Source organism: Cololabis saira, chromosome 4 (assembly GCF_033807715.1).
Source record: "Cololabis saira isolate AMF1-May2022 chromosome 4, fColSai1.1, whole genome shotgun sequence".
In the NCBI taxonomy this organism is placed as follows: domain Eukaryota; kingdom Metazoa; phylum Chordata; class Actinopteri; order Beloniformes; family Belonidae; genus Cololabis; species Cololabis saira.
Window position 1 is genome coordinate 13,796,240 of NC_084590.1, and position 24,255 is coordinate 13,820,494.

At 43.0% G+C, this 24,255-nt stretch overlaps 2 protein-coding genes across 4 annotated transcripts in view; one reads left to right on the forward strand and one right to left on the reverse strand.

Annotated features, from left to right (window-relative positions):
* Window positions 1-4,587, forward strand: part of ssh2a (slingshot protein phosphatase 2a) — a 39,143-nt gene extending 34,556 nt beyond the window's left edge. For both annotated transcript variants that reach the window (XM_061718944.1, XM_061718943.1), the window contains one exon: window positions 2,488-4,587. In XM_061718944.1, the coding sequence (XP_061574928.1) occupies window positions 2,488-3,984 (1,497 nt within the window). In that variant the 3' untranslated portion in view covers window positions 3,985-4,587. The remainder of the gene's footprint in view (window positions 1-2,487) is intronic.
* A 6,302-nt stretch (window positions 4,588-10,889) lies between these two features.
* The window catches only part of ankrd13b (ankyrin repeat domain 13B), an 84,979-nt gene continuing 71,613 nt past the window's right edge, over window positions 10,890-24,255 (reverse strand). The window contains exons 16-18 of one of the 2 annotated variants that reach the window (XR_009782486.1): window positions 17,922-17,998; window positions 15,454-15,513; window positions 11,478-11,612 (exon numbers count right to left, since the gene is read on the reverse strand). Coding sequence is in view for 1 of the 2 variants with exons in the window: in XM_061718946.1 (XP_061574930.1) it covers window positions 11,411-11,612; window positions 17,922-17,998 (279 nt within the window). In the remaining variant the exon portion in view is untranslated. Of the gene's footprint in view, window positions 11,613-15,453; window positions 15,514-17,921; window positions 17,999-24,255 lie in introns of both variants that reach the window. The other variant, XM_061718946.1, reaches the window with a different exon arrangement.

The following is a 24,255-nucleotide window of genomic DNA, read 5'->3' on the forward strand; positions in this document are numbered from 1 at the left end:
GTACGTGGAGGGAGGAAGGAAGGAATGATATGAGCCAGAAAGAAAGAAAGAAAGAAAGAAAGAAAGAAAGAAAGAAAGAAAGAAAGAAAGAAAGAAAGAAAGAAAGAAAGAAAGAAAGAAAGAAAGAAAGAAAGAAAGAAAGAAATGAGCGTGAAAGAAAGAATAAAGGAAAGAAAGAAAGAAAGAAATGAGCGTGAAAGAATAAAGGAAAGAAAGAAAGAAAGAAATGAGCGTGAAAGAATAAAGGAAAGAAAGAAAGAAAGAAATGAGCGTGAAAGAAAGAAATAAGGAAGGAAAGAAAGAAAGAAATGAGCGTGAAAGAAAGAAATAAGGAAGGAAAGAAAGAAAGAAAGAAAGAAAGAAAGAAAGAAAGATTTGAGCCTGAAAGAAAGAAAGAAAGAAATGAGCGTGAAAGAAAGAATAAAGGAAAGAGTGAAAGAAAGAATAAAGGCAAGAAAGAAAGAAAGAATAAAGGCAAGAGTGAAAGAAAGAATAAAGGCAAGAAAGAAAGAAAGAATAAAGGCAAGAAAGAAAGAATAAAGGCAAGAAAGAAAGAAAGAATAAAGGCAAGAAAGAAAGAATAAAGGCAAGAAAGAAAGAAAGAAAGAAAGAATAAAGGCAAGAAAGAAAGAAAGAAAGAAAGAAAGAAAGAAAGAAAGAAAGAAAGAAATGAGCGTGAAAGAAAGAATAAAGGAAAGAAAGAAAGAAATGAGCGTGAAAGAAAGAAAGAAAGAAAGAAATGAGCGTGAAAGAAAGAAAGAAAGAAAGTTATGAGCCTGAAAGAAAGAAAGAAAGAAAGAGAGATAGATAAATTCCCATTGGTGTAGTTTAGTAGTATTTAGTATCTTTTAGAGCAGTGTTTTGGCTCCAAACACTGAATGTGGTGATAGATTTATAGTTAAAAAGGTGGAGTTGAATTGGTATTTTTTTAATCGTCATTCTTATCGTTATCGGGATAAATGCCACAAATTATCGTGATACATTTTTCCATCCCTAGTAAAGACTGAGCTGGTCATGTGACCTTTGCCTTCAAGCAGCCTCTGAGCTGCAGCTCCGTTCAGTCCGCGAGACGTCTGAAACACGACATCTGAAAGTGGAAGGTTATACTTTCATGTCCAATCAGTTCTGGGTCTCCAGCAGCTGCACGTCACGCTGCGGGAGTACAAGGGAGCGTTCTAGATGTCTAAACCCAGATTGCTGCCACAGCAGCATCAGAACCAGACACCTGAAGGCTGCGGATGACTCGGACGTCTGCCTTTGGTCTGAAGACATCAAACATGGTTTCTGGTTTTTATTTAGTAAAGAACGGGAGGGAGGGGGCTTTAATCTGAAAAACAGCTCCTGCTGTGAAATCTGGTGGGAGGGGCAAAACGCTCTGGGGCAGTTTTTGGTGTTGGCACCATGAAAAAAAACCTGCGGTTCTCACGTGGACCTGGAAAATGTAGAAAAATGAGAATTCCCAACAGCGACACCTGCTGGACGAAGAGAAAACAGTTGTTATCTGTGTATCCCAACGGGAGAGCTGTGTGTAGTTTCCTGTCACCAGTGGTGGACAGTAACAGAGTAAATTTACTTGAGTACTGTACTTAAGTACATATCCAGAGGATTTGTACTTTACTTGAGTATTAGATTTCTTTGGTACTTATTACTCTTACTTGAATACATTTCCAAGACAAATATTTTTACTTTTACTCGAGTAAATTTCTAGGAAGGCTGAAAAGTACTCGTTACTTTCAGGTCTGCTCTATTTTCTTCTTCCCTAAAATCCTATTGGACACAAGCTGTTTTTGTCAAAGGAGGAGACCTATCACAGTGCACGCTCTCCACTGGGATGTACGTAAAGCGCAAATACATCAAGCCTCCTCAAAACGATACCGCCAAAGTAGCCTGCGTTTGTCAAGACATAGCCGCAACAATGGCTACGCCTGCGTCTGGAGAAGAAAGACAATCCGCTGAGTCGTCTGAGTCTGATAATGAGCCGGACTCGGAGCAGGGACTTTCACAAAATCCTTGGCCGTATCTTAACTCAATGTTTGAGCTCGACCGAGTAAAAAACGAGGGCACAAACAAACCACAGACATTTATTTTCAAATGTTTATTGTGTCTGCCGAAGCAGAACTACCTCTCTGCTTTCAACAACTCAACATCGAATTCTCAGAAACAAGAGTTAAAAGATCCTTAAATTAATTTAGAAAAAATATAGTAATTTACTGATGTGGAAAATAAGAAATTTACTATTACTCTTACTCTTACTTAAAGTAAATTTAAAAGCATTTACTTTTGGATACTTAAGTACCTTTTAAATGCAAGTACTTTTCTACTCTTACTCGAGTAATATTTTGACTGAGTTACTTTTACTTGAAACGGAGTAAATTCTGACCAGTAGTATTTGTACTCTTACTCAAGTACTGGGGTCGAGTACTCTGTCCACCTCTGCCTGTCACTCCCTCGTATGACTAAAACAGTGTTCATCTTCTCCCCTCTCAGGTGTGCCTGCAGCCCGGGGCCAGCCCGGACCAGACCCATCTCCATGACAACGGAATATCAGTCCGCCACATCGTCACAGAGATCGAAGCCATCCACCAGTCTTCCTCTTCCCCCACTACTCCCTCCTCCACCTCGTCTCCATCGCTCCCGTCCAGCCAACCGGAGGAGGCTGAGCCTCCTGAAGTCCCACCCTCACTCCCCCCGTCTCCGCCGGCGCTGCCGTGCGAGCGGCCCGTGGGCGCGGTGCGGCGGGCCACGGAGCAGCTGGAGCAGCGGATGAAGCAGGAGCAGGAGCTGGCGTCCTGTCAGCGCTCGCCGCTGCACTCCCCCGGCACCGAGCAGCCCCCGGGAACGCTGTCGCCGTGTCCCCAAAGCCCAGAACCTCCTCCTCCACCGCGTTCACCGCCGCAGCTCGCAGAACTAAAGCTCACTCAGGGAGAGGACACGGCTGATGCTGAAGCCAAAGATGGAGGGATGCACGCGGGGTCTCACACGGAGATTCAAAGACTCGACGACTCGGTTAAAGACCACTTCCATGAACCCTCACTCCCTCTTAATTCAGAGATCCTCCCAGAGCCCGCCATGCCGCTCACATCCGTAGACAGCCATGCAGTGACGTCATCACCGGACTCGTCTCTAGATACCTCAGCCCGGCTGCACAGCCCCGGGCCCCGGCCCCAGGCCGCCTCTCATCCAGCCCCGCTGCAGGAGTCTGACTCTGATCCCGGCCCCCGGGGCGGCCGGCCGGGCTGCGGCCCGGGCTGCGACGCTCAGAGCCGGCTGGCTCGCAGCAGCCAGGAGCTGGAGCACATCCAGCAGACGCTGCGGGAGCTGCAGGCCTTCCTGCAGGACGGCGTCGGCATGGAGGCCACGGACGGGCCGGGGCAGAAGGAGGACATGGACACGGAGCAGGAGCAGGGGCAGGAGAAGGGAGGCGGCTCTGATCCGCCCCCTCCGGGCCCGGCGGCAGCTCAGCCGCTCCGGGAGACGCGAGACGGGAGGGGTCCGGTGGGGCCAGCGGGCTGGCACCGAGCCATGGAGCTGGAGGCTCGCATCCGCCAGGCCGGCCTCACCCCCCCGTCGCTCATGAAGAGGTCGGCCTCCCTCGCTAAGCTGGACTGCCTGGAGCTGTCGGCGGACGACCTCAGCGACCTGGACCTGAGGACGCACACCAGGACCAGCTCCCACCGACACCACTCCCCCTCGTCCTCCCCGTCCCCGTCCCACTCCGACGACACCTGGAAGAAGCAGAAGGTGTTTCCTCAGAGCACCGGCTCGTCCTGCGACGACACGTCCTCGCCGCCGTCCCCCCGCCTCCCCTCCGCCGCCCACGAACACGCAGCGACTAAAGCGGAGCGGGACGAGCCGGACGGCAGCGGCGCGGCCGCTACGGCTACGGCCCGCCAGCAGGGACGGGGACACTCGGCCAGACGCTCTCGCAAAGCTTCGGCCGAGAAAAAACCACGAGCCGTCGCCCCGCTGTACAACACCATGTGACACAGGGCGACGGACGCGGGTGAACGTGACTGGAGCCGCGCGCTCGCGTGAAAGAGTCTGCATGATGTGTGAAAGTGTAGCAGGTTAACTGTAATTACCTCCAACGTATGAGCTACGACTGGCCAACACATGTCTGCACCTAAACCACTGGATGTGTTACTGCAACTGGACAGTTAGTCAACAGCAATATTCTCGTCATACATATATATATGTGTGTGTGTGTGTGTATTTATATATATAGATATATATATATACACACACTGATAAAAACATGTCAAAACTAAGACTGAATGGTGCATATCACGCACTCCATTAGGGTTTTCTTGTTGTTTTTTTTAAAGAAGCATCTGTTTTCAGTGTGACCCTCTCTGCCTGTTCAACATTTCTGAAACTACAACCAGAGGGGCTCTTTCTCAGAACATGCACTTTACTGTTTTGATGATTTTTCTTTTATTATTTGGAGTCTTTCTTACGCTGCGGAGGATTTTTTTTGTTGTCGTTTTTTTTTTTGCACTGTTGTCAGTAAATTTGTCTGTGGTTTTGTCTCCGAAGCGCAAATACATGTCTTTATTCAGATTTCTAATTAAACCAGGACAAAGCTGATGTCATCTTGTTGTTTTTTTTAAACTTTAGTCGTGAGTAAATAATGCAAGTTTTTCTTTGACTGCACTAGGAATGGGCAATATTTTACCGTTCACAATAAACCGTCAAAAAAATTCCCCACGGTAAGAATTTGAAAGGAGGAAGGAAGGAAGGAAGGAAGGGATAAAACAAGGAAAGGAGGAAGGAAGGAAGGAAGGAAGGAAGGGAGGGATAAAACAAGGGAAGGAAGGAAGGGATAAAACAAGGGAAGGAAGGAAGGAAGGAAGGAAGGAAGGAAGGAAGGGATAAAACAAGGAAGGAAGGAAGGAAGGGATAAAACAAGGAAGGAAGGAAGGAAGGAAGGGATAAAACAAGGGAAGGAAGGAAGGAATAAAACAAGGAAAGGAGGAAGGAAGGAATAAAACAAGGAAAGAATGAAGGAATAAAACAAGGAAAGGAGGAAGGAAGGAAGGGATAAAACAAGGAAAGGAGGAAGGAAGGAAGGGATAAAACAAGGGAAGGAAGGAAGGAAGGGATAAAACAAGGGAAGGAGGAAGGAAGGAATAAAACAAGGAAAGAAGGAAGGAATAAAACAAGGAAAGGAGGAAGGAAGGAAGGGATAAAACAAGGAAAGGAGGAAGGAAGGAAGGGATAAAACAAGGAAAGGAGGAAGGAAGGGATAAAACAAGGAAAGGAGGAAGGAAGGAAGGGATAAAACAAGGAAGGAAGGAAGGAAGGGATAAAACAAGGAAAGAAGGAAGGAAGGGATAAAACAAGGGAAGGAGGAAGGAAGGAATAAAACAAGGAAAGAAGGAAGGAATAAAACAAGGAAAGGAGGAAGGAATAAAACAAGGAAAGGAGGAAGGAAGGAAGGGATAAAACAAGGAAAGGAGGAAGGAAGGGATAAAACAAGGAAAGGAGGAAGGAAGGAAGGAAGGGATAAAACAAGGAAGGAAGGGATAAAACAAGGGAAGGAAGGAAGGAATTAATTAATTCCCGTTGATGAAGTTTTTATGTAACAAACATGGCGGATCTGAGAGCGAGATGGATTTATAGTTAAAAAGGTGGAGTTGAATTGGTATTTTTTTTATCGTTATCACCATTTTCTTTTATGTATTTATTTATTTTTTTTAATCCTTTATGTCACAAACTCTACTGCAGGAAGAGAAAAGTGAGGTAAAAAGTGTTTGTCCATCAACAGACCTACTACTTACCTGCAGGGCGAGACGTGGCCCGATGAGCCCGAGGATGAACTACATAGTGAGTTTAAGAGAAATAAAAATGAGTTATGTCCCTACCAGTCACCACAGCGACTGCTACGTTTTAAATAAACTCAGCTGAGTTCAAAGCACCGAAGTCTGTCTGGGTCGGCCTGTAACTTTAACCGCGAGCGAGTGTGTCTTTGAACGCGTCACGGCGTGTCCGCGGGGAGATGGGCTTATTTCAGGCTGACATTTTACCTACCGTTTCATGTCGGTAATTAAACGCTGAGATGTAGGCCACCCCCCGCCTCCACCCTCCCGTGACATATACACACGCCAGCCCAGTCTGGCTGCAAGAGCCCGGCCGGCCGTTCACGCTGCGCTGACCACGTGGACGCTTTCAGCGTCAAACGAGACCAGACTGCCGGCCTGAGCGACATGAGTGGCAGCTCCATCCATCCTTAAATACATCCCAGATGATTGAGCACAAGTTTTTTTTATTTTTGTCCCCCAATCTTCAAGTGAAGCTACACAATCCTTTTTCATTTGGGGAACTTCCCAGCAGCTGTTTTGGGTCTCTGTGAGGACACTTTACATCCCACTCACGGGGCCCGTGGCGTCACTGGTTACCAGTCTGGCCAAGCTTTACAGGACTGTCTCAGAAAATTAGAATATTGTGATAAAGTTCTTTATTTTCTGTTATGCAATTTAAAAAAAAAAAAAAAAATGTCATACATTCTGGATTCATTACAAATCAACTGAAATATTGCAAGCCTTTTATTATTTTAATATTGCTGATTATGGCTTACAGTTTAAGATTAAGATTCCCAGAATATTTTAATTTTTTTAGATAGAATATTTGAGTTTTCTTAAACTGTAAACCATGATCAGCAATATTAAAATAATAAAAGGCTTGCAATATTTCAGTTGATTTGTAATGAATCCAGAATGTATGATGTTATTGTATGATGTAATTGCATTACAGAAAATCACAATATTCTAATTTTCTGAGACAATCCTGTATGTGTCTAAAAAATGTGTCACAAGTCAAGTTGTTAAGTAAAGTTCGCAATCTTCAGTTGACATGCTGTTTATTTCCGCCATATTTCCGTTGCCAAAATGCGAGAGCATACGGTCTACGTCATCATTGTTTACAATCAAAGTGCCTCCATCACCATCCTTCGCTGCAGAGGCCTAGAAAACTGTCTTTGGGGTGCGGGGGAGATTGAGGATTTTGAAAGCTGTTTGTAATTTAAATAAGCCTTTAAAAATGTGAAAAAAGAAACCACAACCACCACACATCCGTTGCCAAAATGCGAGCGTATACGGCCTACGTCATCATTGTTTACAAACACAATAGGGTGTGTGAGCGTCTCTGTTCCCCACCCAGATCTCAGGGTGGGAGAGGTGACGTCCTCCCACGGATCAGGGGGTCGGTGGGTCAGACTTGCCCGGTGACTTTGTGTCTGTAAATGTAAATGTACTTTATTTGTATAGCACCTTACATCAACCTGAAGGTGAACCAAAGTGCTTTACATAACATACAACAAAATAAAACATGTGAACATATAAAAACATCAAGTATAAAAAAGTGTCGCCACACTACTGGGTATTAAAAGCCACCCTGAATAAATAAGTTTTAATTTTAGATTTAAAAAGGCCCAGGTCAGAGATGGTGCGTAACTCACAGGGGAGCTTATTCCAGAGCCTGGGGCCGGCAACTGAAAAAGCTCGGTCACCCCAGTGCTTATACTTTGACCTGGGCACTTCCAACAAACGTTGGTTGGAGGATCTCAGAGCTCTACCAGGCTCACGCACCGTTACACACCGTCTGTGTTTAAAACAATCAGATCTTCATGGGTCACAGCAAGTTAGACTCTAAACAACAGCATATAACTTTTCACTGTGCCATTAAATATTTAACAACAAAAAATGATTCAGTTGCATGTTGACCCAATGCCAAGAGGGAAAGGCATAAGCACTGGTCTTAGAGAAACAATCGGTGCTACACTTCAATTTGAAAAGTTATTTCCAGATCATTTGGAGTTCATGTTTCTACATTGTGAAAGATGATTGACAGGTGGGGGTCGTTCATGACAGCCGCTGCTGAGATCTCTCCGTTTCTAAATTAAGTGGATCTGGGGACCTTGATTGGCAGCATTCAGACAGCAGACGGGGGACAGAGAGACGAGGGGAAGACGTGCAGCAAATGATCAAAACTCAGCCGATTGGCGTCTGCAGGAGGACTGGAGCCCACCCCGACAAAGTGGGCTCTCTAGCCCCCCGGGTGTCACTAAACAACAAAAGAAAAGCACAGGTAGCAGCGGGGGTTCTGCACATGACCGCATGTCTGATGAAGAGGTGGTCTCCTGTTGTTACAGATCACTGATAAAGGTTATTTACACTAAATAATCTGAATAAATCAGGTATTTTCTCGAGGCTGAAACAAGAAACAAGTTTCTCCAGGCAGTCAAATCTACGGAAAAGTATTAGGGCCATGCAAGAGAAAAGAAATGTGAGAGTGGAAGATTTTTTTTATTGTGCACTTCGTAAAAAAAAAAAAAAAAAAAAAGTCGTAATGTCGAGAAAAAAGTCAAAATGTCGTGATTAATGTTGAAATACTATTTTGAGAAAAAAGTCGAAATTTCGTGAATAAAGTCAAAATTTCGCCTTTTTTCTCAACATTTCAACTTTATTCACGAAATTTTGACTTTTTTTCTCAAAATTTCGCCTTTTTTCTCAACATTTCAACTTTATTCACGAAATTTTGACTTTTTTTCTCAACATTTCGACTTTTTTCTCGACATTTCGACTTTTTTCTCGAAATTGTAGCCTACTTCAACATCTCGACTTTTCGACTTTTTCCTCGACATTTCGACATTTCGACTTTTTTCTCGAAATTCTACTTCAACATTAATCTCGACAATTCGACTTTTCTCCCGACATTTCGACTTTTCTCCCAACATTTCGACTTTTATCTCGAAGTGCATAATGAAAAAAAAATCTTCCTCCTCTAAAATATTATTTGTATTTTTCTCCTAATACTCTTCCGTACAAATCCATCCCTGTTTTTTCCGAGCCTCTTTTTAATCAACAAATTCTCTCCAGCCCTTGTACGGGGTCCTGATGTTAGCGGCCTGGTGAGGCTGCAGGACAGCCGATGCTGCACACTGCTGATTCCCATAATGCCGCGGCGGCGGATCCTTCCTTGCTCTCTGCCTTGAGTGGTGTTTCTTAGAGGGTTTGCTTTTCTCTAAGCTCTCCTTTTTCTTCCCTGTCACGCCTAAAATAACTGCAGTCAAAACCCCCCCTTCGGATGGGGCCGAGGCGCCGGGAATCCGTGTCACAGGGAGGCTGGCGGAGGTGGCGGCTGCTAAAAACAGATCAGCTCTCTCTGCTGACTGACTGACTGCAGCATCACCGTGTTCAGAGAGAAGCAGCGCCTCCATCACCATCCTTTGCTGCAGAGGCCTAGAAAACTCAATCTTTGGGGGTGCAGGGGGGATTTTGAGCATTTTGAAACCTGTTTTGTAATTTAAATAAGCCTTTAAAAATGTGAAAAAAGAAACCACAAATACGCCGCTGTTCCAAAAGATGCTTCTTTATTGGGATCGTTGGAATTCACTTCCCAGCGTGTCACGAAACGTCTGGTGCATCTGCTTTCCTGCAACATGTTCCTTTTTTAAAAAGTAAATTTAAAAAAAGAAGTAAAATACAGGAGAGACTTAAGTCGATTGCCCCAGTTTGTGCTGATATTACATTGTGAAATTAAACATTTATTTCAGAGAAACAACAAAAAAAAGACACACAAAGACGCACTTTTCTCATCCTTCCCGGCTCGGTTTGGCTCGGCAATCAGTCCATTTTTGGGGGGTTGATTTTCAGTTTGTGGAGCTGTGAAACAAAGCTCGTACGACCCCCGAGAAGGTGCAGACCGTGCTGACATATTGTACCACTCTTGAATAAATAGAAAACATTAAAATAATCTGTTCATGGATAGTGAGGCAAATTAAAAAGTCCCTTCTAAGTCAACACCTCTATTCCACAGTCCCCTTAGCATCGTCCCTTTATTAGATTTATCACACACAAGCTTGTGAAGAACATACAGTAACGCGGGTGTTCGGGGCGGCCTCGTCGCCACCCCGCGGTCTCGTCACACAGGCTAAAACTACAGCTGGCCCGCCTTTATTTTGTGCTCAAACTCATCAACAACATCCATTAACAGTCATATATGTGATCCACCAACAAGCTAAATACAGTACATCGGGATTTTGTGCAAACCAAAAGAAAAAAAAAAAGAGAGAGAAAAAGACATTTATAAGTGTTTTATTTTAAATCGTTCATTAAAAACTGAGGAAGTCGGATGGTTTGTCGACATTCATCTCAACTTTAAGGGAGGAGGGCTCTCGACACCGATCAGCCTGATCTGGCCCTGCTCCGGGTCCTTTCACACGTGTGTGTGTGTGTGTGTGTGTGTGTGTGTGTGTGTGTGTGTGTGTGTGTGTGTGTGTGTGTGTGTGTGTGTGTGTGTGTGTGTGTGTGTGTGTGTGTGAGAAAAAACTCGTAATGTCGAGAAAAAAGTCAAAATGTCGTGATTAACGTTGAAATACAATTTTGAGAAAAAAGTCGAAATTTTGTGAATAAAGTCGGAATTTCGCCTTTTTTCTCGACATTTCACCTTTTTTCTCGAAATTATACTTCAACATTAATCTCGACATTTCAACTTTTTTCTCGAAATTGTACTTCAACATTAATCTCGACATTTCGACTTTTCTCCCGACATTTCGACTTTTTTCTCAAAATGCATAATGAAAAAAAAAATCTTCCTCCTCTAAAATATTATTTGTATTTTTCTCCTGCCTGGCTCTAATACTCTTCCGTACAAATCCATCCCTGTTTTTTCTGAGCCTCTTTTTAATCAACAAATTCTCTTCAGCCCTTGTACGGGCCCTGATGTTAGCGGCCTCGTGAGGCTGCAGGACAGCCGACGCTGCACACTGCTGATTCCCATAATGCCGCGGATCCTTCCTTGCTCTCTGCCTTCAGTGGTGTTTCTTAGAGGGTTTGCTTTTCTCTAAGCTCTCCTTTTTCTTCTTTCTTTTCTTTCTTTCCGTGTGTGTGTGTGTGTGTGTGTGTGTGTGTGTGTGTGTGTGTGTGTGTGTGTGTGTGTGTGTGTGTGTGTGTGTGTGTGTGTGTGTGTGTGTGTGTGTGTGTGTGTGTGTGTATGTGTGTGTGTTCAGGACAGACGGTGACCTCTTTGCCCTGGTGCAGAGAGCTGGTTTTAAAATACTCACAAGTACCTGCAGTCAGAACCCACTGGTCCAGTGAGCTTGTTTTGGGTGTTGTTGGTTTGTAAACTGGCACTGGTCGAGAGAGAGGGGCCGCGTGGCCCCGCAGAGAGGACTCCGGTCCCTCTCTGAGCTGTCGGAGGGCTGGACAGCAGACGTAACCCTATGGCTTGGTGGGAAAGGTCTGGCCAGGGCGACGGGAGAAGGAGACGGTTTGATCGGTGAGATGTTTGGGTGCGTATCCCCGGCCACCCGGAGAGTGTGCTTCGTGTTTTGAGGCGGCCGCTTCTGCTCCTTTTTCTCCCAGGTGTCCTCGGCCCAGACCCCTCCCCGCAGACCCGCCCAACGCGCCTCTCATTTCTCCATGAGCGACAGCCGGATGATGCGCTGCAGCTCCTCGTCCTCCTGCCGCCGCCGCAGGTCTGCCTGCTCCTGCTCCCGGGCCGAGATCTGCATGGCGATGCGCAGCTGCTGGTCGTAGCTGCAGGCCGGGGGCGGCTTCTTGGAGGGGGTGGAGCAGAGGCTGGATGGGGGGCGGGGCTTGTGCTGAGGGGTCCTGGGGGAAGAACAAAAACGGGGCAAACTTCAAAGGTTTGTACATTTTAAAAAGAAACAAAATGTGCTGATTAATAGAAAACTCCAGGGTTTCATCTAACAATCCTATTTTCTTGAGCTATGTCGACAATTTTCCCCCCGAACTTTTGTGCATGCTTTACTACAAAGCAATGAAAAAAAGAGGTAATTTTCACAGAAGAGCAAACTGCACACACATGGTGAACATGTTGCATTGCAGATTCAAGTTCAAAACAAGGCAGAAATGTGTTTAAAATCAAGCACGCACATCAGTTCCACATAATTCGTGTTTTACTTCTATAGTCTGGATGAATAGGCAGATAATGCTTTTTTTCAGATGGTCAAAGGTTGTTACTTTGGTAGTTCAGCGAATGGAAGATGATCTGACCTCCGAAACAAACTTAAAAATGAAGAATTTGCCTTTTGCGAATTCTTAGCATCTAAACCTAATAATAATACATACACACTTAAAGGAGTAAAACACATTTGAACATGTTTTGAGCTGTTAAACACCTGCAGTGGGAACAGAAAGTATTCAGACCCCCTTAAATCTTTCAAAAGGTTCATTTTATTTCTCATAAATGTACACTCAGCACCCCATCTTGACAAAAAAAAACCCCAAAATGTACTGAAACATCACATGGTCATAAGTATTCAGACCCTTTGCTCAGTATTGATTAGCAGCACCTTTTGAGTGAGTACAACCAGAGTCTTCTTGGGAATGATGAAACAAGTTTTTCACCCCTGGATTTGGGGATCCTCTGCCGTTCTTCCTTGCAGATCAGATTCTGGCAGGTTGAATGGTCAATGTTGGTGGACAGTCATTTTCAAATCTCTCTAGAGATGCTCAATTGGGTTTATGTCAAGGTTCTGTCTGGGCCAGTCAAACATGGTCACAGAGTTGTTCCGAAGCCACTCCTTGGTTGTTTTAGCCCTGAGTTTCGGGTCTTTGTTTTGTTGGAAGGTGAACCTTCGTCCCAGTCGTCCCAGTCGTCCCAGTCGTCCCAGTCGTCCCAGTCGTCCCAGTCGTCCTGTCCCTGCAGCTGAAAAACACCCCATAGCATGATGCTGCCACCACCATGTTTCACTGTTGGGACTGTATTGGGCAGGTGATGAGCAGTCACCACTTAGAATTATATGGAGCTAAATCAAGGCCAAAAGTTTTGCTAATTTGAAAATAAAATTGTAATTGAAAAACTAAGATTTGAACCTGAAAATTCAAGTTTTGATCATGAACTTATTTTTTTTCAGTTTCAGATCTTTTTTTTTCAGTTTCACATCTTTTTTTTCAGTTTCACATCTTTTTTTCAGTTTCAGATCTTTTTTTCAGTTTCAGACTTTTGGCCCCGATCTGGCGTGGGGGGCGTGGCATCAACTGAGAGGGGCGTGGCATCAACTGAGAGGGGCGTGGCATCATGAGTGACAGCATCACAGAGAAGGCGGGGGACGTTCCTCAGTCATGTTGCCTTCAGGAAACGTATGTTGCAGAAGTTATCAGTAGAAGTATGATTCAACACTGTATATACACCATACTTGGCACCGATCGCAGTATAACCGCGGCTTGTCCTGGCGAAGCGGACGCCATCGCAAACGATACTGCGATGCGTTCACGGTAGTATGTGGAAGTGGGAAATGTCAAACTTTAAAGTGTGGCTGTTGAACCGTACAGTCTGGCATAGTTTATTGCTTTTATACTGTGATTGGTGCCACGTACGGTCTAAAACGGTCTTTCCACTGCCAATCATGTGAATATGGTGTATACAGTGTTGAATCATACTTCTACTGATAACTTCTGCAACCTACGTTTCCTGAAGGCAACATGACTGAGGAACGTCCCCCGCCTTCTCTGTTCTGCTGTCACTCATGATGCCACGCCCCTCTCAGTTGATGCCACGCCCCCCACGCCAGATCGGGGCCAAAAGTCTGAACCTGAAAAAAAGATCTGAAACTGAAAAAAAAAAGATCTGAAACTGAAAAAAAAAAGATCTGAAACGGAAAAAATATATCTGAAACTGAAAAAAAAATAAATTGAAACTGTAAAAAAAATAAGTTCATGATCAAAACTTGAATTTTCAGGTTCAAATCTTAGTTTTTCAATTACAATTTTATTTTCAAATTAGCAAAACTTTTGGCCTTGATTTGGCTCCATAGAATTAACGCCAAAAAAGTTTAATCTTGGTCTCATCAGACCAGAGAATCTTATTTCTCAGTCGGGAGTGATTCATGTGTTTTTTTGGCAAACTGTATGTGGGCTTTCATAAGTCTCGCTCTAAAGAAAGGCCTCCGTCAGGCCAAGGCTCTTCTCCCACGATTGCTCAGAGCTCAGAGCTCCACGGGCAGTTCCTTCCACCGCATTATTCTGCATGCTCTGACGTGCACTGTGAGCTGTAAGGTTTTATATAGACAGGTGTGTGCCTTTCCTTATCACCAATCAGTTTAAATAAAAGCATCTGGACTCCAATGAAGGAGCAGAACCATCTCAAGGAGGATCAGAAGAAATGGACAGCATGTGAGTTAAATATGAGCGTCACAGCAAAGGGTCTGAATACTTCTGACCATGTGATGTTTCAATCTTTCTTTTTTAATACATTTGCAAACATCTCTACATTTGTTTTTTTTCTGTTAAGATGGGGTGATGAGTGTACATTAATGAGAAATAAAATGAACTTTTTTGATTTGATCTGCAATGAAAGGAAGAGTGAAACATTTAAAGAGGTCTGAATACCTTCCACTGTACAGTAGGTGGATAAATCACGCTTTGTGATTGTGTTACTGCCAATAAAGAACATTTCACTGGTGCAGGGAAGCAGTCATAAAACGGGAAGTGGGAGGTTGATGATTTTTAAATGACTTTGCTCTCAAACAAACCAAATGAAGATGGGTCAACCTCTCCCAAAGCATCACTACATTTCTATGGATAGAAAACACATTTAATGCCAACCATACTGCACTAACATGCAGCACCCTCTCTCATCTAACAACCGTAAAGCCAGAGCAGTGTCCAGATTTAAGATTGTGGGTTGCAGGGATGTGACGTACGTCCCTTCAGCCAGATTTCGTTGTAACTCAGAAACAGCTGCTGCTATCCTCGTGGAGCATGAAGATATGAGGAAGCAAACACCTGCGTGAGCCGCTTGTAAAATCATGGAGTGGTAGGTTTTTATAAGATATTAAAAGACTCCAACAGACACACACTCCAACCAACTCCCCGCGGGGCAGCTGTGGCTGAGCGGGCGGTGCAGACGCACACTAATCGAAACTAGGACGGCAGAATCTGGAAAAGCTCCAAGAGAATTAGCAGGAATATACGAGAATCAATGGAAATGAATAAAAAAAAGGAAGTTAGCTTATAACACCGGGCCCCTAAAACAGGAGGAAGAGATTTCATGATATTACAATAGTAATTTTACCCACTTTATCTATGGCATCGACCCTGTGATGCCTGATGTATAAAATAAAACACAGAAAATTACATAGTTTTCACATTTATGTAAAATGATGTCAAACAGTTTTCTAATTAAAATATTTTTTGGATTTTTTTAAATTGTACAAATCTATTTGACTTATTATTGTTTTGATTCGCGGTGCCGAGGTCTCAGAAAGGTGGTGACACCAGGCATCAAGGGGTTAAAGTCAGATATGGCCAGCGTAAGCCCACTAACAGTTTTATTGACCCTTTAAGAGGGTTTTCTCTGTGATGTCACACAGCTGTGATGCTGCTTTAACCAGCATCAAAAACCCAGGTTCAAACCTGATTCATCATACTGATTCACCCTAGAATGCCAGATTTAGTCAAAAAATGAGAAAAAAAGTGTTATACATACATTTTTTGTGTAATTTCATATGTCGGGGTTTAACGGGTTAAGGAGTTTCCGTCTGTTCATCTGGCGTATTTCAGGTCATTTGTCCAGCATGAGAGGATGAGATATAAAACAGTTGTTAGCTAACGATCAATCTGCACACGGCTGATCATTCAGGGTTTCTTTTTCTCTGTTTGTTTTTCAAGAGGTTTTTCCAAATCATGATCTACAAACCAATGCCAGATTTCCCTCCAAACCATTTGACTCAGAAATTGCAGTCAATTTACTCAGAAAATGTTATTCATTTTACTTAGAAATTGACAAAGATGAATTTCTGCCCCTTCGCATCAGCGGTTGGAGCACAAGCGTCGCTGGTAGGACGCTGAACCCCACTTTGCCCTGATGCATGATCTTCGGTGTGCGTTTTTGTCGAGTGTTTGTGATCTTAGGGCCCGATTTACTAAAGGTTTGCGTGTGTTAAAACCTGTGCAAACTTGACAGCACCCGCAAACCAAAGTGCCAGCTGATCTACTAACAGCGTGCAAAGAGGACTGCGTCTCTCAAATGCGCAAAATTGCACACGCAATTCATTTAGTACTTTTGCCCTGATGAATAATCAATATGGGGCGTACCCACCAGAAATCGCTAAATACTGGGAGTCAAAGATGCAAATTGGTCCATTTACCACGCGCAATGAGATTTACCAAGCCTGAAAGTTTTTGCGTGGATTGTGATTGCGTCTGTATTTAATACGTTTGAAAGGAAGGTGCTAATCTCCACATGCAAAAGGAGAAATATTTTATTTGAATGTTAAATCGAGTATTATTCAGCAAAAGGTTGCCACAGGAGGCACATTCATTTTTTTATTTGTGATAATAAATAAATCACGTGTTTTCATGGAGAAAAAAGTGTTTCTCATTGTGCGCCTATACTTGTTCTGCAGTTGTCATACCCCGGTGTTGTGCCGTATTCAGCACCACTGCCGTGAAAAGCACCCCCTCGTCTGACAAAAATGATATTCTCATTCCGTGTCACGTTCTGTTTAGCGTCCAGTTTTGTGTTACTGATTCATGTTTAAATGCGCTCATGGATTCCACAATAGTCATACTTTCCCACAATCACAGTCACAGATAACAAAAATCGGGAAAATGGTTATTGATGTCATTAATTAATAGCCTGCTTACTGTGTTGTCTTCCATAATATTTGTAAATATATATAATATAAACTCCTAAGTATGTGTTTGTGTGAGTGTGTATATATAAATATATTGAAGTGTCAGTGTGTTGTTTTTTTTCTTGGTCTACTTATCATTGAATATACGAGGGGGTGGCTTTTCACGGCAGGGGTGCTGAATACGGCACAACAATTTGCCTCTTCCACTAATATCTCTAACTCCAACTCGTCAAATTTCATTTTGCGCTCGCAAAAGACACGCAACACCTCATTTAAATACTGCACCTGTTTGCACCTGTTATCAATTGCGCACGCAATCTTAGTTGATCACCTGCAAAACACACAACAACAGCACGTGCAAACATTTTCAGTGCACACGCAATTTAGTACTCTTTATTTAGGATCTTAGTAAATCGGGCCCTTAGTGTTTAAGATTTAAACTAATGAATTGGTGGGCGTGGCTTGTGCCGTACAGCTTATTTAGTAGTTGAGAGCAAACGGAAACTTTAAACAAAATGTTTGCATGGCAGCGTAACGTTCTGAACGCAGGTATTTTCATTTACTTCAGTGAAAGATTGTAGCGCTTTCAACAATGAAAACGTGAGATCCTGATCTTTGTAAATCAAAGCAATCCTCCTCATCCTCCTTTATATTTACAGATCTGATCAATCGTTGTAAATCTCTCCCGATTACTTGTGAATGATGACGACAGATCGCCGTTAAGATGCTGCTGTTGACGTGGAAAACGAACAGCATCCTAATCTCATTACTTTGGGGTGCAACTCCGGTTCCAGGAGGAAGACCGTGTTGAGAAGAGGATAACGTGAGAGCAGGACGGTCTGTGCTCGCCGCTGCCCGTCTCCCAGCAGGGATGGAGGATAACGATAACAGGCAAAAGTCAGCGGTGACAGCAGGAAACTCACTCTCCTCCCCCAAGGCCCCTCTACAAACACACACGCCACAGTGCGGAGGAGATAGCAGACGAGAGAAGAATAGCAGGATGGATAAGATAATGGAGAAGGGGAGGACAGGACGGGACGGCAGGATGTGAGTCAGAGATGGAAGGAAAGAGTTACAGAGGGGGGAACGAATACAATGAAGAATTGCAAGACTGAAGGATAACTTAGAGGAAGTTGGAGGCAGGGAGCGGCGGCATATTTCGTCTTTGTGCTGACACTCGTGGAGATTTCCAGTGATTTGTTCAAGCTCTTTTGAAGATAAAAGACCGTCTCTTTTTTATTCATTGAAGCTTTCATCCAACTTTATTTGCAGCCCCGAACAAGACACTGACTGGACTCAAACGCGTTTTACGTCTTACCTCTCCAGACGGCTGGGGTCGCAGGACAGGGGGTGTGTCCCCGGCTTGCTGTTGGTCAGCGCCTCCCAGATGGTCACCTACACGGGGAGGAGGCAGCACAGGAAGTCAGAGGGCGGACAGAGAGGTGGAGGGGCTCGTGAGACGACATAAACCTTCGTTTACCCAGGGGGGATATTTCCCTGTCAAATTATTGCTGAGTTAGCAGACGTATAATTGCACAGATGCAGCACGGAGACAGGTGGCAGGCCTGATTAGGACTCCTGAACTAAACATGACCTGATCCTCCTACAAAACTCCAAGACTTGCAAATATAACTTTAATAATTAGGATTTGGGCAACAAATCACAAGAGGTGCTCAAAAGAAAAAACATTCAGCTTAATTGGCAACAAGCTAGTGATGAGACTGGATAAAAAAAAACCATTTCATTGAGGTATGTACTGTATATGCTGAAGTAAAGATCATCATCTCTACACTACATGTCATTGAAAAACTACGACGGAGTATTAGGGCCAAACAAAAAAACAAAAAAAGGAAATTACGAGAATAAAGTCATAATGTAATGAGAATAAAGTCGTAAAATTATGAGAATAAAGTTATATAAATATATTATAAATATATAAATATAACTTCACAAGATGCTCAATATTCTTCATTTTAACACAGGGAAAAGACTGCTCTTCCTGTTAGAGTTCTCATAAATTACCACTTTATTTTCATAATATTATGACTTTATTCTCATAAATTACCACTTTATTCATTACGACTTTATTCTCGGAATTTTACGACTTTATTCTCGGAATTTTACGACTTTATTCTCGTAATGTTACGACTTTATTCTCGTAATTTTACGACTTTATTCTCGTAATATTACGACTTTATTCTCATAATATTACGACTTTATTCTATTACGACTTTATTCTCACAACATTACGACTTTATTCTCGTAATTTTACGACTTTATTCTCATTATATTATGACTTTATTCTCGTAATTTCCACATTTTTTTTTTCTTAGTTTGGCCCTAATACTCCGTCGTAAAAAAAACCCACAGAATATGAAGAAAAAACGGATGTAACACAGCTGAAACTCAATTTTGGATCATCATTGGTCATCTTGTCTCTGCTTAAAAAGAGGAACAATTCTTTAGTCAGAATGATTGCATGGGCTCAGGAAAACTCCCGGAAATCCCAGTTGTCCTTTGCCGTCCACAAATGCAGGTTAAAGCTCCATCATGCCAGGAAACAGCCTTACACTGTGGGGACATGGTCCAGAGACTTGGTGGTCTTATCTGGACCAAAACTCATTCAAAACAGACTCTGCTGTGGTCTAATAAAGAGAAATGTGGACTAAAGATGAACGGTACCACTTAGCATGTCATTAGTGCTCAATAGACTTGTGAGGATATGGAGGTACGTTAGTGTGTATGAAATCTGGAAACGAAACATCAATATTGTTGAGTCTACACCAGTTTAGAGAAATGTATGCTCCCATCCTGGCAGCGTGTTTTTCCAGGAAGACTTTGCATATTTCAGCAAGACATTGATCAATACTGTGTCCTAGGGCTGGGCGATATATCGAGATTTTAATATATATATCGATATATTTTCAAACGCGATATGGTACGAGACAATATCGTTTATATCGATTATTAATTTATTAATTTATTTATTTTTATGATTTTGATATAGCTTATTTTGGGACAAATTGACTTGAATGTTTTATTTGAGATTTGCACAAATGTTTTGTTATTTGCACAACTGTCAACCTCAGTGGAAAAGTCTGCCTGTTACTGTCTACATTGTATTAATTGCACAGTGTATTTTAATTTAATTGTTATACAGGAAAGGGATATTTGTTTTATTTTATTCAAGAAGCATTTTTATTCTATATATGCAGGCAGTTTATTTTTATTTCATTTGTTTTATACATTTTGATATTGTGCAGACCTCTGTTAATAAAAGGTACCTGTGTGACATTTGGCACGAGGCTTTGTATTAAAACTGAGGCGGGTTTGCCTCAGAAAAAAATGAAGCTAACAGAGATGCTAACAGAGATGCTAACAGAGATGCTATGCTATAATGCTTTGGGGGAAACCCCAATTATGGCACAGAAAAAATATCGATATATATCGAGTATCGCCATTCAGCTAGAAAATATCGAGATATGACTTTTGGTCCATATCGCCCAGCCCTACTGTGTCTTTAGAAAAACATGGCTGCAGCTGAATCCTGAATAAATATACGTGGACCGCTGCTGAAAGCAGAGAGGATGAACCATGTCCAACCTCGGTGAGACATGTTGCTGCCACCGAATTCAAATGAAGGGGTTTTTCCTCAACTCATCTGAGAACTACAGCGCTTGCAGTTCAAATAACAGTAAATCTTCCAAGCGTCAACAAGGAAACGGCGTTCATGACTCTTCATATATCTAAGTTTGATGAGTGCGGCAGTGAGAGTCGTAAAACACTTGATGTCAGCAGTGTTATCCTCGCACACCTGCTCCGCCTTAATATTCCATCTGTTATTAAAGCCTCGTCACCTTTGTCAGCACAGTTTGCAGCAGCTGTGGAAGCTGCACAGCTCACAGCGACGGGCCGCCGGAGGTGACCCGGCAACCTCGTACCTGTCTCCTCTCCCTTTCTACCCTTTTGTACATCAGCTATAAAAACCAAGTCCCTCAGAGCGTGTTCTCTGATCTGTCTCGATGAGCCTATTTATACATCAGTCAGTGAACCTGGGGAAGAAAGCCGAGGACTATCCGGAGGAGGATCTGTGGGATTTAAAAGCAGCTCCTCCCCCGGGGCCGCGGTAAATGTAATGGGCTCAGGCTCCGACGCATCAGGAGCTATTTATTCTGCCTATCGATTTTGCTTCACTATTGATTGTTTTTATTTTGCGACCGCCTGCTTTTTCGTAGTTCAGTGCATGCATACGTCTGGCCTTGCTTGACTTATCGTCAAATTTATTACTATAATCTGCCGGGGTGGAAGGCGTCCACGACGATTGATGGGGAGAAGCCCTCTCGGATCTTGTAAACAAAATCTTTGGCGATACATCAGTTCATAGAGACACACAAGCAAAACACCTCGGCAGACAAAATATACAGAAAAGTATTTCTTTCCCTCAGCTGACACCTGCTGTAACTTTCATTCGTTCATGTTTCCGTGACGACGTACGGGAGCTTAAAGGTATTGTGACATCATTTTTAACATGCTTTTAACACTTTTAAAAGTCTTGGCCAACATCCCTCAAATGTGTCTAAAAGAGTGTAACAAGAAAAACTTCACTCTAGTACTCCATTCCTGGCTTTTTATGACAGTGTTTTTTTGCGCCGTGAAAAACGCTTCCTTTTCCCCCTTTCCTGTCAATCATTGCTCCGCTCCTCCTCCAACCCATACGCTCACAGCGGCGATGGAGAGTTAAGCCGGGAGCGACAGGCGAAGCATGCACGGAAAAGCAGCAGGGCGAACCACAGCAAACAATCATAAAAATAAAGGCATGCAAGCAGCAGTGTCTCCTTATCTTAAGTCCAGTCAGTGGCCGCGGGTCTTCTTAGCAGTTTTCCTCCGGTGATTAGAACAAAAGAGGCTCTAAACAGCTCCGTGTTAAGCCTCATTTATGGTTCCGCGTTAAATCGACGCAGAGCCTACGCCGTAGGGTTCAGCGTACGGTGCGTGTCGCCGCATAACCCTACGCCGTAGGGTCTGTGTCGGTGTAACGCGGAACCATAAATCAGCCTTTATGGTGCGCTGGAGAGGAGAGGAGACAGGGAGCTGGGTGGAGGGGGCGGTGATTTAGCGGATCGTTACGTAACGGCCCGCCAGCAAACCAGATGCGCCGTTTTTGCATAGTTATGCGGAAAATCCCAGAAAGCACACAATACACTGAATGTTAAAAGTTCGTTGTTTTTTGGGTGTAATTGATGTCAAGACACCCAACAAAACACAAAAAATCAAGAAAAATTAGTTTTTCATGTCACAATACCTTTAAGAGAAGAAGACCGTGTGATGAGAGGGGGCGTGGTCAGAAACAAACGCACGCAAAAGCAATAAAAACATTCATCGGTCTTGCAAAACCAGACAAATGTTGACTGTGGCCCTATCCCTCTTTTTATGGGAGGCTTCGCACACACGAAAAAAGTGGTTTCATTCGCAGGAGAACATCTGCAGGTTTCCACCATTCTGTACTGCACATCAAGGAATCCTGCACTTGTGTGGCTGCAACTGATGCTGGGAAGTTTGAAATTCTCTGTATTGTGTGACGAATCTCCTCATTTGCATTTTGGTTTTGCTTTTCGAGAAGCAAAAGCAGCTCAGAAGTCTGGCATTTGGAGACTTTTGAAAAGTTTTCACTTCAATTCAGCGAATCTCACATCCCCCACAGAAATCTGCAGTCTTTTTTATACATATTTAAAGCTTTTGGTACCATATATATATATATATATATATATATATATATATATATATATATATATATATATATATATATATATATATATATATATATATATATATATAAATATAATATATACAGTATATAGTATATATATATATATATATATATATATATATATATATATATATATATATACACACAGTATATATATATATATATATATATATATATATATATATATATATATGGTAGTGTAAGACTTTAAATATTCACAGATGTGCTCCCTGACTGCCTCCTCCACCCCTCCTCCAAACAGCTATTATTCAGTAACTTGGAATTCTTCTAGCTTCTCCAAAACCACAAACACTGCAACAAGAGCAACACGAGCAACAAGCTATGAGTCAGATGATCAAATGTACGCTTCAACATTTCCAGCACTCGGCTCGCTGCACAGAGCAGGCATTCATTGGCCGGCAGCTCTCGTCCTGCTTGTTGGTGGGGTACGCAGCTTCCCCTCAGAGTGCAGGAGTTGTTTCCTGGATATGATCACAGTGTTTGAGCAGCCTGTTAATACAAGAAGAGATGCAGGTCTGGCAGCACACCTGGGTGCAGGAGAGTGATGAGCAGGCTAGGAGGGGAATGCCTGTTCTTTAGTTAATGACACTTCCATAGATTATATTTTTCTCATCTATAAGTGGAGCAGATGCTCCTTTTTACACAAACGGCTTAATTATTAATTTTTATGAATCACATTTTTAGTATTTGTGTATTTGTGGGTTGCTTTGCTGGTGCATGGATTCTGTACGTAAACCTTTTTCATCTATAGTGCTTTTTTTGTTTTAAAACGGGGAAGAAAATGAGCACTAAAGTCAAAGCTAAAGGGACTTTTGGATGCACCCAGCTAATGAGGTCAGCGCTAGCATTACATGATAATTCTCAACTCTTCGCTCTCCACCAAATATAAGTAAGTAAACACTATTCGTCAGCCACTTTTCACAGACAAAAGTCACAAAGTGCTTCACAGAACAGCTAAAACAGAGGAGAAAATCATGGGAATGCACAGAATATAACTTAAACACTTTACAAATATGTAAACCAAACAAAATGAAACATGATTTACCATAGATTACCCAAAGGTCCTTTGTGGCTTTTTAAAAGAATCATACCAGCCGTCTGAAGGCGATGGCCTCACCTGCCAGGGGTTTGTAAGTGGGTGTGTGGGACACACGCTAGCCTATTAGTTTCAGGCTGCTGCAGAGGGCACGGCGAGTAAATCAGCCACATAAGCTGCAGCCCGACCCTCAAGGGACCCGTACGTGGGAGGGTTCGGAGCAAAGCAGAGGTCAGCAGAGTCACAGCTGATCCATTTTACAAGAGTACACGGTATCGAATAACAGGATTGGCTTGCATTGGTCCAAACATCTTGCGGTTTACCGCCACACCCTTGTAGCCTTGAGTAATCCTCTCTTAGAGCGTTTTTCTGGAAGTCTTAATTGGTATAAATGTTGTCAGTGCTGTTTCTGGCTTGCTCTAGTGAGTGTCTCCTTTAAAAGAAAGAAAATGTTGTTTATGTGCTTAGTTTGATGCCAAAAGACTATAACGCGGGAGCTTTTAAGACAAATTAAAGCTGCAAGCAGCGATGAACGGGCCCTCGCACGTGCAATTTTCACCAGTAAAGGTCAAGGACTCAAAACTCTGATGACACCACCCATGACTCTTTATATCAAACCATTCAAAAGTTATGGCAGAAAATAGGGACTATCACATATCGACCAATCAGAAGAAGGGGCGGGGCTAATTTGCACCAATTATGTTCAAGGACTCAAAACTACGTCCGATGACACCACCCACGAGTCTTTATGTCAAACCATTCAAAAGTTATGGCAGAAAGTAGGAACTATCAAATATGGACCAATCAGATGGAGAGGGGGCGCGCTTT